The sequence below is a fragment of the Haliaeetus albicilla genome, chromosome 8 (genome assembly GCF_947461875.1).
Source record: "Haliaeetus albicilla chromosome 8, bHalAlb1.1, whole genome shotgun sequence".
Lineage (NCBI taxonomy): Eukaryota > Metazoa > Chordata > Aves > Accipitriformes > Accipitridae > Haliaeetus > Haliaeetus albicilla.
Genome location: NC_091490.1, coordinates 34992323 through 35007502, shown reverse-complemented (window position 1 = coordinate 35007502; position 15180 = coordinate 34992323). Strand labels below are relative to the sequence as shown.

Below are 15180 nucleotides of genomic sequence, written 5' to 3'. Positions count from 1 at the left end.
CACGCTGGGGCTGTGCTCAGAGACTAATGCATGATGACGTGCTCTTTAAATTTGGTATTAGGAAGAGAAAAAGGATGGCATTAACTAGTAACATTTCTGATGAAAGACTGATGAAAGACTATGCATGCCCTTAACTTTATGTTTTTAAGCATAGTTTTAGCTCAAAATAAATAAACATTCCCCCCATGGAATGTTATATTTGCAGTTTGTTTCCATCAGTCAGAAAGATTAATGTATCAACACTTACTTCGGAGGGGGCTCTGGGGATTGATAATGGGAGATACGAAGCCTTTCACCTCCAGGTCACTAGTTCAGCTCTGCCCCACGTCGGTCGCCACCACCAGTACCTGCCATCTGCTCCTCCTCAGCCATCCGCCCAGTGTGAAATGGGCTGGTCCCAGTTCTGGGCGCTGGGGACAGATGTCTGGGTCCCAGCGGGCTCCCTCGGCTGCTTTAGTAGGAAGTGGGGCGGACCTGGCTCAGCTCAGCCCCAGATGTGATGGCAGCCCCAGCCTTCAGCTCGGACTGAGCACCACCAGGGAACTTGACCTTCTGCCGTGCTTGTATGACCCATGAATAGCAAACCTGTTATTCCTGCCCTGTGCAGAATAGCTCATTCAAAAAGCAGGGCATCCCTGAACATAAATCTGTCTGTTATAAAGTTGGCCACAGTTTTCCCTGGTTGCCTCCAGCTCCTGCTGAATTTCATTAGGAACACCTCTATTATACAGCACGAGGAGGGAGCAAGTGCTGCCTCTAGACTTTGAAAGAGCCCTTTAAAGTGAAGATCAATTTTGCATCTCACTAAATAAGTAATGACAGACCAAACTGCAAGTACTTAGTTCAGCTTTATTTTAATAGCACTGTGGCTCCATCAAGAAATCCCAGTTACTGATATAGTTTGATGTCCTGAGGCAGTTTTCTCCAGACATTTTTCTTTTTTTTCTTTAGTATTGGCACTTTATTAATAGCTGTTTGGAAACCTGACTGTCTGTGAATAAGCAGTACCAATAAACCCTTTCCGTCTCTATCTATTTCTCCTTTCTTCCATCAGGAAACAGTCCCAACGATCATAGGCTGAGAGGGGAGTTTTCAGTCTAACGTGTAGTTGTACTTGGTGGTGGATGATCAAATGAAAGAGCAGCTTCATGCCTTATAAAATAAAAAATGGTAAATCAGCTACTAATACAATTGACAGAGGCTGCTAAAAGGCTGCTGGATGTCACAAAAACAGCAACCATCTGAGGTGATGAGACGGGAGCTTCTTAACTCAACACGTGCAGTCAGCTTCTCCCTGGCAATGGTCCACTTTGGGGCAGGATCCAGGCTCTGATGCCTTCCCCCTCTGGCAGACAGCTGTGAGTGTGCAAACGTCCTCTCTAATTCCAGATTAGCCACGAAGAGGAGTCGTCATCCTTAAGAAACAGGCATGCTTGGGAAGGAAAGGCTGTCTGGAGGCTGCAGGGCACAGCACTGTCCTGAGATGCTTTGAGATGTCTGAGCAAGGTCCCTGGTACTGGGTTTTTCTAAAGGAGCAGAAAAAAAAAAAAGTGCCTTTCAAGCTGAGGGCTGTGGGCCACTGTAACTCAGCTCCCCTGCTACCCCAGGCTTCCCCAAGCTTGGCTTAATAAAATCCAGATGAGTTCAGAGGATGGTTCAGACCATCTCAACATAGCAAGTTTTGATTTTGCACACCAAACCAAGGAAGGTTTATGAGACCAAAACAGAGTCTCCAGAGTCTTTATCCTCACTGACTTAAAAGAGAAAAAATCCCTAGGCCGTTAGCAGTGCCTCTGCTCCTCCTGCAGCACATTGCCATGTGCAGCGTGGCTGTGCTTTTATTACAATGGTGCCTGCAGTCCTCACGATACTGCAACCTCCCTGCCAGTGCTCCAGCCGCTGCTGCAGGGTTCTTGGGCTTTTCAGCCGACTGTGCCTTTGCCCAAACCAGCGGAAATCAAACCGTGTGTTCAGACAGGGCACTGCTTTAGCCTACACAGGGCTGGTTTCTCTGCTTTCTTTTGGATTTCTTTATCTCTAATGGCCACTCTGTTGTTGGCTTTAAAAGGACACTTTATACAAAGAAAAGAGGACGTCCTGAAATGCAGAGAGGCAGCTCTGAGTCCATTATAGCTGACAATTAAAAGTGCAGCATCTCCTTGGCCACCCAGGGCTGGGGGTTCAAGTCTGTGTAGGAAGGGAGGTTATTTGCAAAGTCCTGAATCCCTTTAAATAAATATAAGCCACCATTTGCCTTGAAGTCAGAAAGGGCTCAAGTGAACTGAGCAGTGGCAGCAATGCTCTCGGCTCCCACTGTCTCCCGTCCAACCTGCTAAATTTAGCAGCCTAATCAAGCTTCCTTCTCTCTCTTTAATCAGGTGGAACAAGTGGCATGTTGACTTGCTGGTTGGCACTGGATCCGATCCTGCTCGCAGCATTTCCAGCCCCTCGGTAGTGACCAAGGGAGCCATATGCGGGGGAGCAGCATGTCTGATAGGCCACCGCAGCAGCGCTTCCACTTAATCTCTCTGCTCCCATCCACACGTGCTGTCCTGATATCCGACAGCCGGTCCCATGCGGGCAAGGTGCCAGCAGTGACTTTACAGGCTTTGTGGCAGAGATTATTTAAAGGAGATTAACCCTTCTAAACCCCTTAGATTTTAATTATTTCTGTATGTATTTATAAAACCTGCAGTCTGCTAGTTCCAGGGCACAACTGCCCCAGTCCCCATCCTTAACCTGGATTCGTGTATATACAATGCAGCCATATTATAGGACAGGGGCTGGACTGGACAGGGGTTATTTGACTTATTTATTTATTGCGGTTCTGGAACAATTCATATCTGGGATGAAAATTAAACGTTGTGGTTTCAAACTGTAAAAGGAGCTAATAATTCGAATTACTTTAAAATACTAGCACTAACACTGCATTAATTGAATTGTTTGAGTCGATGCCGCATCTCTCGCTAATTGTTTTGGTTAAGGCAGCTCTGTCATTAATGCATACTGTTGCCTCCCCACTGCCCATGTTGTGAACATGGAGCACCCTGCTTCTGTCTGAAGACGGGGCTCTGTAGGGATATATTGGCAGCCAGAAGAAGGCAGGCCTGTTCTTTCAGTCAGTCTCTTAGCAAAGAGATGCATATTTATATGCATATTAATGCTGTGAAATGACACAGTCTGGAAAACTGTCATTACTAACAGGTACTGTTAAAAGGAAAAGAAAAAAAGGGTGTGCACCTCCATCCTTTCATGCTTTCTCTCCTATTTGTCGTGTGGGTTAGTGCTGGGCTAATTAGTTTTTTAGAGTTAAGAAGTGATGGAGGGAATGTTTCCACTCTGCATGTGAGGTGTAAAATCCAAGTGAAATTGAAAATATTTCTGTTTCACAGAGCAACCTGGCTTATCTCAGGTGATACACACCTTGCAGAGGTGGGAAAAACAGTTAAAGAGTTGGTAAGCGATTGCAGCTGAGACTGTTGGATCAGAGATACTCCAGAGGCCACGTCTCAGTATGGGTTACAGTCCTGGCATGAGGGCTGTAGCTCTATTTCTGTATATTCTAGGATTGCTGCTGAAAAAAATGACAATATTTAAATGTATATCTGTCTGTTTTGTAAATGCAAGCATAAAAGGTGGCTGTTAGAAGGAAACAAAACCCACAGCATTATGGACCCCAATGATCTGAGAAAAAAATAGGTAATTTTGAATACATTTCTTAAAATCAGATGATTTTTATTTATTCTCGTCTCCTGAGGAAGGAAATAAATGCAGACAGTGCCAAGGAGTCCATAAATAAATTTTGTTCTTGGAGAATCTCTTTAATATGCACACAGTCCTGCTTCTGTAGTAGTGAACTTTTGACCAGTAGCAATTAATTTCTTATCACAGTCTTTCTATGAGGTAAGACAACATTAGTGTCTCCATTAGGAGGTGGAGAATGGGAGCTCTCCGAGAGCAAATGATATGCCCAGCTTCTCTCCCCTGCCCCGCAGCTTGCCAAGAACTGCTGGAGGGAGAGGGCATTGCAGCGATGCCTCTCTTACAACACAGCTGGATGCTCCTCTCCAGACAGATCTGTCCTCCTAAGCAAAGGATAGACTCGGAAAACGTTCAATATCTGTATATTTCAGAATAAATATCGTTAAGCTAATGAATTTTCAACCACTTACTGTGAAGCATACATTATTTCCTTTAACAGCAGGTAGTAAAATGGGGAAGAAAAAAAAATTAAGGTCCCCGGTATAAATCTCTTCTGTCCAGAAAGGATGAAAAGAGGGTTTCTTACAAAACCAACCTTACAGAGAATAACATATGATCCCTTGGCATGTAGATCATTAGGCAAACCATCCCAAAGGTTAATATATCTTTTCTCATTCAAATGGGTAGGATCTCGGGCTGAAAGTGCTGGACCCCTGTGTTCAGCCCCGTGCCCCAGGGAGGGGGAGCAAGGAACCAAAGGGTTAAATTTCGGGGCTGTAGAAGCAGATTGTGTTTTCCTTCTATGATGTGGGCTGACAAGACATCAGTATTCTATTCATCTGTTGGGAATTAGGCTGTTAATCCAATCAATGACTCTTGAGCGAGCTGCAGCCTGCCTCCCCACTGGGGAACAATCGGATCAGACGGGAGATTGTTTAAGAGCACAGTGCAGTCCCGGTGTCAGGTGGAATTTCCAAGCGTTCCCTAGTGAATTGGGGATGGGAAAGCTGTCTCAGCCCATTTATCCTGCCCCTTAAATAACCAGGTATCTGCCTCAGCCACGCTAAAGTGATAAAGCAGTACAAGAGCTACTAACTTTTACACGGGGAGGGGGCAGGGAAGCACCCTGAGAGAGAGATTTTAGCATCTTGCCCTTAGGAATATTGCCCTGTTTGCAGCCTGGGATTGCATTTGCATAGTTTTGCTGGAGGCTGGCTCAGCTGCAGCACCGTGACACTTGTTACAGCTCTAGGCACTGGCTCTTCCCAAACACATTTTTAATCCCTGGGCTGAGGAAGCCTGGAGCTTCCCGGCAGCTTTTATATTGCACCAACACACTTGTTTGATGACCAGAAAGATGCCTGATGCTGGAAGTAACAGGCAGTAGGAAATATTCTTTGGAGTAACCTATAAGTACGTATGTCCAAATACACAGCTGTGCTCAGAGTGCCGGCTGCAAACTGGGGGGAAAATGCTCAACAGGAAAACAGCCCTGAGAGTTTCGGTGTTGCTGCATGAGCCGCTGTGTAGATTCAGAAATCAGTTTGTTCTGCAATTAGAGACAGCCATGTCTGCGGTGGGATATTGAGTCTGTATCTGTGCCAGCAGCGCTACACGCTGATGATGGTAGATGTGATAAATCCCATTGAAATTGCACTTGGAAATTTAGGTACACCACCAGTTAGAAACTAGGGCGATGAGGGATTAGCGTAACCCTGGCACGCTGAACTCCTCAGGCCGGTGGCGTTTGGGTGCATTAGCAGATGCAGGCTTCAGGAGGGAACGAGTGACAGTCATCATATTCTCTCCGAGCCTTCTTAGACTGGTTTTAACAGCAGCTTTGAAAGTGGAGGGCTCCTCCAAATTAGTGCACCTAAATGAACCACAAGTATGAGCTCAGGCAGTGAATATGAATAGGGAGGTCCCCAGACAGAAAGATCCCCAGCTTGGAGGCTTGGATTTAAAGGGCTTCAACATCCCTCTCCCCTTGATCATAATTTTGAATCAAACAAAAGCTAATGCAATTTTCTTTGCCTTTCAGTAGCAGATTGTGCTGTAAGGGTCCATGCCATTAGAAATGTAATAATTGCTTCTCTATGCAGATCTAATTTATCTGTGAGGCACTTAGAAGATAGGCCAAATGATAGCCTGGTGGTAGGCTCTGGAGAAGGGCCCAAGAGGTGATGATAAAGATCTGTCTAGCACCTTCCATCCTTAAGGAAATCTGCCTGGCACAGTGCAGGAAAAAGTCTGAATGGGAGGAAGGGGGCAGAGGAGAGAGCTCTTGGAGAGGGTCAGCTCAGTAAGAGAGCGGACCCCGCCAAGCCTACCCACATGCAAGGGAAGTGGACGAGTTAATTGAGGAACCAAACTGACAGGATATCCAAGCCCTGCACTTTTCAGCCTGGGCTATTTGCAATCCCCAAATAATAGCTGTTCGTGACCAGCGCATGGATTTTGGTTTTGCTTCTGCCGGAGGTTGCTCTGTATCCTTTGTCCCACGGCACTGGTCCTTCGGGAGTGCCTGAGCTGCCTTCGAGCCAGTGCCAAGTATGCACATCATGATGTCAGCCTAAGCTTAACATTAACAACTGTAAAAGTACAAGCACTTCACAAACACCAGCTAACCAATTATCCTCGTATGGGCCACCCGCTCTAAAACAGCAGGTGAAGCTGACCTGTCCTGAGTATACTTTGCTTTAGTGAAATCACAAGCTGAAAACTGGGGAGAAAACATAAAGGTCTGCTTCATTTTTCTAGGGTCAGAGCTATTGGGGACTCTGGATGTTCTGGCACAAAGCTGTTAGATGGTCTTGTTTCTCAAATTGCGCTGCCTCTGGTATTGCTTTAAGGATGAGGAGGTACCTAAAAGCAAAAGTCTATTTGCATGTGGGTGCACACTGGTCTAAGGTAGGGATTTTAAAAGAGCAGGATCAAATTTCAAACTAAACCATTGCTTTTCTATGCCAGCATTTGCACACACAGTCTATCTGCTTTGATTGGACAAGCATTCATTTTCAATATATTAATGTACATGCCCAAACCCAGGCTGCTGTGTGCAAAAGCAGCATGTAAATGAAAATAAAGGGTGTGTTGGGGCCATCTACTGAATTGTTTGGTGGAGTTCGGACTGATTATATTAGCCCATATTGCCTGGTTTTACATCCTGGTGGGTATTAGCATGTGAATTCTGGTATGCTTTTAGCCGTAGTCTCACCCTCAGCCATCTTGGGGATAAAATTTCAGAGAGAGAAGAAGATGATGAGGGTAAAGTAAATTGTTGGGAAGTTGAAGTCTAAAGTGGAAATAAATGAGAAATAAAACCCTTTTTAAAAGTGGAGGGAAGTATTTTCTTGCTATTTTTCATCTCCCTAGCTTGAGTGAGTGTGTGTCGTGAGGCTGCAGAGATTTATATTCACAGCTCCTAAGCACCAGTGCTTGTTCAGAGGCTGCATTATTCTAGCCCTTTTTATTCACTCACCTTCTAAAGATGTAGTGTAAATATTTATCTTCCCTCTGGCCCATCTATGCTGCCCAGGACCCAGCGCTGTTAAACACTCTTATCACCTCATCGGTCTTATCTCCTGCGATCCCTGCCAACATTTGGAGTCTGTCAATGGGAACAAGAATACACCTTAAAAGGTGCCACAAATGAACAGAAAGAAGAGGTGATGCGGGGCAAAGAATACCTTGAAATAAAGAGTGCATGTGCTATCCCTCAAAAGGGAGAGCTTGGTGTGTATCTTTTTCTGCTTTTCACGCTCACGGTGCCTGCGCTTGGAGTTGTGATTGAAGGCACAGAGATGAGGTCTTGGTGCGGACCAGCACTCGAGGAGGTGTGGGGGTCCTGTGCAGACCCTCACAGCTGGTGTGGGGGGCTGTCCAGCCCCAGCTTCATCACCCATAAGGGGTCTAGCTGGACCAAAGTTCACCCAGGTAACCAGCACGGTTTTGTTTTTCCTCTTTCTGTACTTCTGCTGCATAAAACACGTGAGATGGAGGAAGAGACAGTGTCTCCCTTAGGGCCACCCTCCTGATCGCAGAAGTTTCTGCACGCAGCTTGGAGAGCAAGTGAGGCACGTCTGGAAGATCGATGTTTATATAACACTGTTTTAAAAACTGTCCTGTGAAACCAGCAGTCAAACACTGGCACGTCAACACATGTAAGATCTGCTTGCCATGGCAGGGCAGTGAGAATCGTGTTTTATAGCATATGCAGCATCTCAGCAGGGCTGAGCCGAGCCATTTCCGTGTCTCTGCCCCTCAGTCCAAAAACCTTGTGTTAGGTTAAGCAGGGTACAGAAATTCGCAAAGAATGAACATGGGATGGCAACACCAATATAATCCTATCACTTATAAGACAAAATTGACATGCAGTAGCCATAGTACCACTTAACGGATAAGACAGTTGGTCCATCTGCGCTCGGTCCATCTTCTCTCATTTCTCTTGCTTAAATTTCTCAGGAGCAGGACACAATCCTGTTATCCAATAAGTTACCCACTGGTAGCTGGATTTTCATTGAGTGACATCTGTCGCAAACCGTGGACGTAGGAGGTACTGGTGATTTTGTAGCGTCTTTGTTCTGATGGTTCTGGTAGATGTGGATGTTTGGTTTTATTTTTGAAGTCTTTGGAAATGCTCTCATCTCCATTGAAGGCTGTACAGCTTGGCTGTCATCCTGCTGTGGCCAGATGTGCCAGGAGGCTGTAGAAGGCACCAGGGATGGCACGCAGCATTAGGAAGCAAGAAGAAAGCTTGGAATCAATCTGTTGTTGGTCGGTAACTTGCATGTGTGGGACTAAGCAATCCTATATTTGAGTGTGTAATGGTCTTCCCTTCCTTTCTGGTCATCTTCTGTCTGCCGATATGGATTCTGCCATTTCCATAAGATCATGAGCTCCTTTTTATAGAGAGGGTATTGCTAAAAGGTCTCTGGAACAGGTACCTGCCAGTGCCTTACAAGCTGAAAGCAAAGCTTTCCAGAAACACATATTACTGCTTTGAGCCTGGCCTTTTTCCCCTTTTGTGTTGAAGTTCACTGAATCAGAGCTCTGATTTCCTCCTTTTTAACCTGTCACATTGACATTATTCCAGCTGATGTGTGATGTTAAAAAGACATTTCTCGGAGGCAACCCGGCATAGAGCAGAGCCCAGCATTGGCCCCGGAGCTGCCCACCTCTTCTTCTGCACTCCCTGGCATCAGCTCCCCTACTTAACACTGTCTCTTTGTGCTCCTGTCATGCTACAGAAGCTCATATTGGGGAAAAAAAAGTCTCTAATTTCTTTTAACATGCCATAGCACAGAAATGATAATGCACCGTGATTACCTAACTTTCCATAGGCACAGTTTGGAAATAACTGGTTACAGTATTCAGGTTTTTATGTTACAGATATATCAGATGATTGGTTTCAGTGTGTATCGGTAGACTCTGGGTCTTGTTGTACTTGCAGCTCTGTATGATTTACATTTCTGTAATCTGAAAGCTAAATTGGAGAGAGAAGAAGTAAACAAATATGATAAACATCCCCCTCCAACTCGGTGCTTTGTATAAAATAAACCAACAAAAATCCTGATGCGTTTCAGTGGAGAAAATTAGCTGCCCCTGCTTGCAAACCAGATGAGCAAACGGTGCATCTGATCACTGCCGGCATCTTTGCGTTCCTTCTGGCTGCAGAGGATGCACTCCTGGCTGCAACGTGGCAATCTGGTGCCAGCGATCCCGGGCTGGCTGGTGACATTTGCTAGTGCCCTGGGCAGGGTGCAGCCGGGTAAGGACAGAGGCTGTGGCAGGCTGCCCCTGTCCGCTCGCTGTTTGGGGTCATTTGTCCCAACAGAGGCATGTCCTGGGAGAAAGGCACACCGCACCTTGCCTAGGATGCTCCAGAAACCGCTGCTTTCTGTTGCACATTGGGAAATATCCCTTGCATCAAGGCCAGCTACAATTCATCTTAAGACCGCTTATGCGTGTCTTGTTTTGTTGTAAAACGAACATTTCCAGCGCCTGGTAGGCAATATTCGTCTCACGTAATTTCCACAATGGGAGCTGTAATCCTCACTTTCACAGCCCATCTTTCATTAGTTTCCAGGTGTGACCATTTTGCGCTGAAGGCTCAGTGTTGCCATACCTGGAGCCAAGCGCTGTGCACAGAGAAGCTGAGCGTGTCAGGCTCCAATTAGCCACAGTGCTCCAAAAAGCCAAATCAAAGAGGGATTGAGATCAGCAGCCTCCTGAGGGCATATCAAGGCCTTTAGTGAGTGACCACACTAGAGCTTTTTCCATTTACCTGGATTAAAATTTGTCACAGAGAAAATACAAGCAAATAGCATAGCATCTGAGAGGTATAACGAATAGCATTTGGCCAGCCATTTCAAAGGGGGAAAAAAAATCCACAGCATAAATAAAGTGTAAACAATGTTTGCATAACGTTGGATTAATAGTTCTCTTTAAAAACTGCACTGGGATTAAACAGACGCATTTCGTATGCTGGGACTTGCGCTCCCTTCTTAGCCCAGTAAATGCCAGAAAGTACATCTAAGAGAAATAAAAAGCCTTGTTAGCCCAAAGCCTGCTGCTGAAGCAGCAGTGCTTTACACAGGCTTTTGGAAGAGGAACAAGTGACTGTAGTATTCCTGGAGCAGTCCTAGGTATTTTATAAGGAGTTTTGCAGCAAAGCATTCCCATGGAAAGCGATTTCTGCTGCATGTCTCCAATCCCATTCACCTGGGGGTTTTGTCGGCTACAGTTTTGAAAGCGGCAATATGGAGGGGGGCTGGTTTCCCATCCCCCAGCACACACACAACCTGCATATTTGAAAGCCTGCCTTTCTAATAACTCATTCGTAGCACTCACGCCTCTTCTTCCCCAGCCCTGCTCCATATTTTGCTGAAGTCAGTGCCGGCCCTGTCACTCCTCCAAGCAGGCACGTGCTTAAGGACCGCTCAGGGGCTCTGGCTCAGATCAGTTACCTTATTAGTGTGGAATAATCAATGGATGCCGTCCTTGATTCCTTTAGTTGTTTGGTTTGCGATATCTTCTAATGACACCCACTTGGATTATGCTCCCCACAATTTGGGCAGAAATAGGCTCCCAAAATGAGGTGCCTCCAAATGTTGGCATGAGTGCCACGAATGGGGGGCATAGCAGCATGTGGAAGGAAAAATCTGACCCCCCACCTTTTGGTTGGAAAAGACGTGAAATGGATGTTTAGGCAGCAAATGCCTGTTACATCTGGCTTTTCTCTTCTGTCCCTGTTGCTCCTGTGGTTGTTGTGTTGGTGTGGTGTCCCAGAGCAAAGTGTGGCACCTCCCACCCTGAAACACAAGTCATTCCTAGTTCCTCACCTGAACAGGGTTAATACCAAACAGAATAACAGGCTAGAAAACCAGTAGTCTCCAAACAGCTATGAGTGGGATTTCTACCTGTTTTCCTGTTCTTTTCCCTTTTGGCTGCTCCAGAATCCACAGCAGGCTGTAGAATTTGCACCTTAATCCCAAAGATGATGGTAATTAAAAACTTAAGTCTCCATAAACAGATGCAAATAAATTAAGGAGGCAAAGAACTGAATTAGAGGCTAATCCTGGTGCGGTAGTGAAAGCAAAGGGGCCAGTAATTCTTTCCTTCTGTTATTTCACCTGTTCTTGTGGCAGGGCAAGGCTGCGGCATGGTGAGGTGCCTGGGTTTGCACTGCTGGACGTGCCACGTGAGCACCAACCGCTCACCAGCAAAGCTCTGCCTGTGCTTGCCAATTCTGGGAAGGGGACACACTTGCAGCTGATGCAGTGCGTACGTGTTAGCTTGAAGAGGGAGCTGTGTGCCAATGTCTTCAAATCATGCGGTTTGCTTTGCCCTTGCGCTGCAGGTGTTTCACAAAGATGAGTTCAGCAACCAGCTCGCATTCCCAAGCACTGTGCCTCGCCCTTTCCTCACCCTCATCCTGCAGGGATGCCAGCAGCCCAACAGAACTTACTTGGGCTTTGGGTCCACCTTTGGCCAGACCTGAATTCTGAAGAGCAGGGACCTAAGATTTATTCAGGTGGAAGAAAAGTGGGGGTTTTTTTCCCCTGTGTGCTCCCTTGTGCTGAAGAGTGTGGCGCGCTGAGCTGTGCCGGCATCGCGGTGCTTTACCCTTCTCTTGAGTAGTTGGCCAAGGCTGGGCTTGCACAGAAGCATCTTGCACTAAAGCATCAGGATTAGTGAGGGTCCCAAAGTAAGGCCATAGGACTGAAATCCTTCATTTTTATGGGCTGAAGTGATAACGCCGTGAACTGAATTATACTCATGTCATGACGTGATCCACGCACTCTTATGGGTGGATAGATATTGATTATCCATCAATATGGATTGATGGTGGATGATGATTCAAAACCTGACTGCCAGGTAGCTGGGTGTCCCGGGCTGTTTATCTAGTCAGTTAAAATATTGCTGTGATTCAGTTTGTTTATTTAAAACTGGGATTTACTTGTATCCCCACGACGTTACCTATACCTCTAAAAGCAAGTCTCTCTCTCTTTTTCAGGATGGGGAAGGCCAGACTGCACTCCATTACGGTAAGCTGCCTTTCAGCTTGGTTGTTTCCTCATAATAGGATGGATTTGCAGCTGAAGTAAATGGTCTACGTGCAGAAAGCAAATTTCAGCAGAAATATGAGGAGGGAAGCTGGATTTGATTAACCAGCGGCTACCCCCACTGGCAAATCCCAGCATGGTATGAATAGGAGCCCTGGGAGAAACAGCAAGGAAGACTGCTGTCCTCCCTTTGTTCTCCTCTGCAAATGTCACCTTAAAGCCTTCCTTTTCCCCCAATTAATGATGCACTTTCTGCAGTTTTTCCTGTGCGCCTATGTGTCTCCAGGATGCAGTTGTACTACCTCCAGGCCCAGGAGTGGCTCTGGTTAGGGGATGCTAAGGTTGAGAGGAGAGTCTGTACTGGCTTTAACCAGGTTATGCAGGTAAGGGGAAGGGAAGGAGCAAGGTGGCCTTCACCTCCACACGTCCTGGTGACAAACCTGTGTGATCACAGCTGAGAGAGCAGCAGCTTCTCTACTACCAAAACCAGAAGAGCAAAGTTACAGATTGTGTCCCTCCTACAATTACATGCTAATTAGATATGAGATTTTGTAGCAATCCTTTTAATTGAAAGATTGCTCTATCTCCAAATGAGAGAAGTAGAGACTAAAGTGACACACGCAGTGCCGATGTGCAGGGAATAGGAAGAAAGTATCGATTTAATCTGTATCATAATTTTTTCCAAAATTAAGACATACCAGTTCTTATTTTGTACTCTCTCTCGATGCCTGTCACTATGTAATTAAGAGCATACTTGTCATTCTGAAGTGTTTGTGTCTTTTCCTCTCTTATGATCTTTCCACAAGGACATTAGCAGGATGGCAAAATTGCTTTGCAGACCATCAGTCCAAAGCACAGCATTTGGATCTGGATCTAAACTACCAGATTCCACGGCCCCTGAACCGAGACTGTAATTACAATAATGTATGATTTCTCCCCGTGTGATCTTTCCTGTAGGATACTTTATTTTTCAAATTCTTACCATTCTGACTGAAGTAGCAAATGTGTTGCTTAGTGCAGCAGTGTCCACAGAATGACAGCACTTAATGCCACGTTGCCTCTTCCTCTGCCCAGCTCTTTCCACATTTTGGGCTTTCTCTCTCCTGGGGAGATGCTCTCCCCTGTTCCCCACTCTGGCACTGACATCTGCCTACCGAGGGGTGCGCAGTGGATTAGAGTAGGTTGTCCAAAAGCATAGTGTGTGTGTAAGTTATCCAAGAGCACCTGCTTCAAGCAAGTTCAATACGTGAAAGTAGAGGATGGATGCATCACCTCAATGTAAATTATGTGCAGGTGGATCCCTCTGGCTGGTGGTTGAAGCAGGTTGTTTAACACAAGCAAACAAACATAACTGATTTAATTAACATTATTTCAGAAATGTTTTTTCTGATCCACCCTGCCAGCTCAGTTGTTTCAATAATGACAGTTTACCAGGTTTTTTTTCCTGAATGTTTTAAGTGTTAAAATTTTTTATTCCCCTTGAGTATTATCCAACCTCCCCTCCCTATATGTCATCTTTGGGAAAGCCTCTCTGGGTCACTGGCACGCAGGTCTGGCATGCCCGTGGGTGCCCTGCTGTCCCTGGCTGACCATCGCTGCACCCAGGCTGTCCTCATTCCCTTACCTGGCTGATCTGGTCATAAATCACCCCGATCTTGAAAATAGTTTGTTAAATGAGTGAATGGGTTTGATTCAAGTGGCTATTGGCCTAAAACTAGAACTCACTGAAACTCTCGTGATATCATCTCGGTAAGCGCTCCCTAACCAAGCCGTTAATTGCAGCAGAGAGACATGAGAGCTTGTATGAAAACTGTCTCTGGCAGTGCTGAGCGGAGCAGTGCCTTTACAAGGCCATCCCTTTTGTTAGAGGCTGTTCAGGGAAGGGTTAAATCCCATGAGCAAGGCCAGCAAGGCGGCCACTGCTTTTAGGGTGTCTCCATCCCTTTTTATGAGCCAGCGTGGCCTGACAGCTGTCCTTGTGGTGACAGCTCTCCTGATTACAGCCGGTGTCAAACTGCATCCTGCTGTGGGTTATAAATCCTGCCTCCTTCCGATTGGCGCCGACCCCGGGTTTAATCGGAGGTTAAGTGGAGGCCAGCCGGCAGCGCGGTCCGAAGGCACCGGCTCACAGGTGGGACCCACCACCGGACCTGCTGTCCTCCAGGCTGGAGGCAGCCGTCGGTGCCGTGTTGATCGGTCTGAGCACAAGTCTCCCCTCTAAACGGCCCGTTAGTCTTCGGCTCCTCTCCATCCATCCATCCATCCATCCACCCACCCACTGTGAATACTAAAATCATTGCTGCTGCCTCTCCCAGAGGAAATCAAGGCTTCTCCGAGCACTGGTGGCCACGTGGCCGCAGAGTGGGCAGGCTCTGTATCCTCATGGGCGCTCTGGCTTCCCTGCAAAGCACCATCTGTTCGGCTCTTTCTGTGCTGTGGCAGGGCAGTGGGAGGGGACGCTGGAGGGAAAATAAATAATAAAAAAAAAAAAAAAAAATTCATCATCTGAACCCTGAGGATTAATGGAGTCGGAAGGCGAACTGCGCTGAATGGAAATTCATCTTCACCCGTGCCAGTGTCAGGGCTGCCGCTCCAGCCCTTGACAAATCGAGGGTCCCAGGGTGCGATAAATCCAGCAGCTGTGCTCGTCCCCGGGGACGTCCCCGACCCACTCGAGGACACGGGCTGTGCCCGCTGGCAGCAGCGGACAAGGAAGCCACCTTTCCCCGTGCAGGCACCAGCTCTCTATCCCCAGAAGCTGTCACCGCAGCTTCCTTGGCACCCCTTGAAGTCTGCTTTCTGCAAGGGGCTGTGCCCCCCGCAGCCCTTCAGCTCAGCCTTACTCACACCCCTATCTGCTTCCTCACCAACCCCTTCCCCCTTTTCTTCCCCTTTTTTTATCTTTTTCAGT

The 15180-nt window shown here is 46.7% G+C and overlaps 1 protein-coding gene across 1 annotated transcript in view; it reads left to right on the top strand.

Moving 5' to 3' along the window:
* Positions 1-15180, top strand: part of ACBD6 (acyl-CoA binding domain containing 6) — an 89681-nt gene that overhangs the window by 72602 nt on the left and 1899 nt on the right. Inside the window, exon 7 of the mRNA XM_069789730.1 lies at positions 12221-12251. Within this exon, the coding sequence (XP_069645831.1) occupies positions 12221-12251 (31 nt within the window). The remainder of the gene's footprint in view (positions 1-12220; positions 12252-15180) is intronic.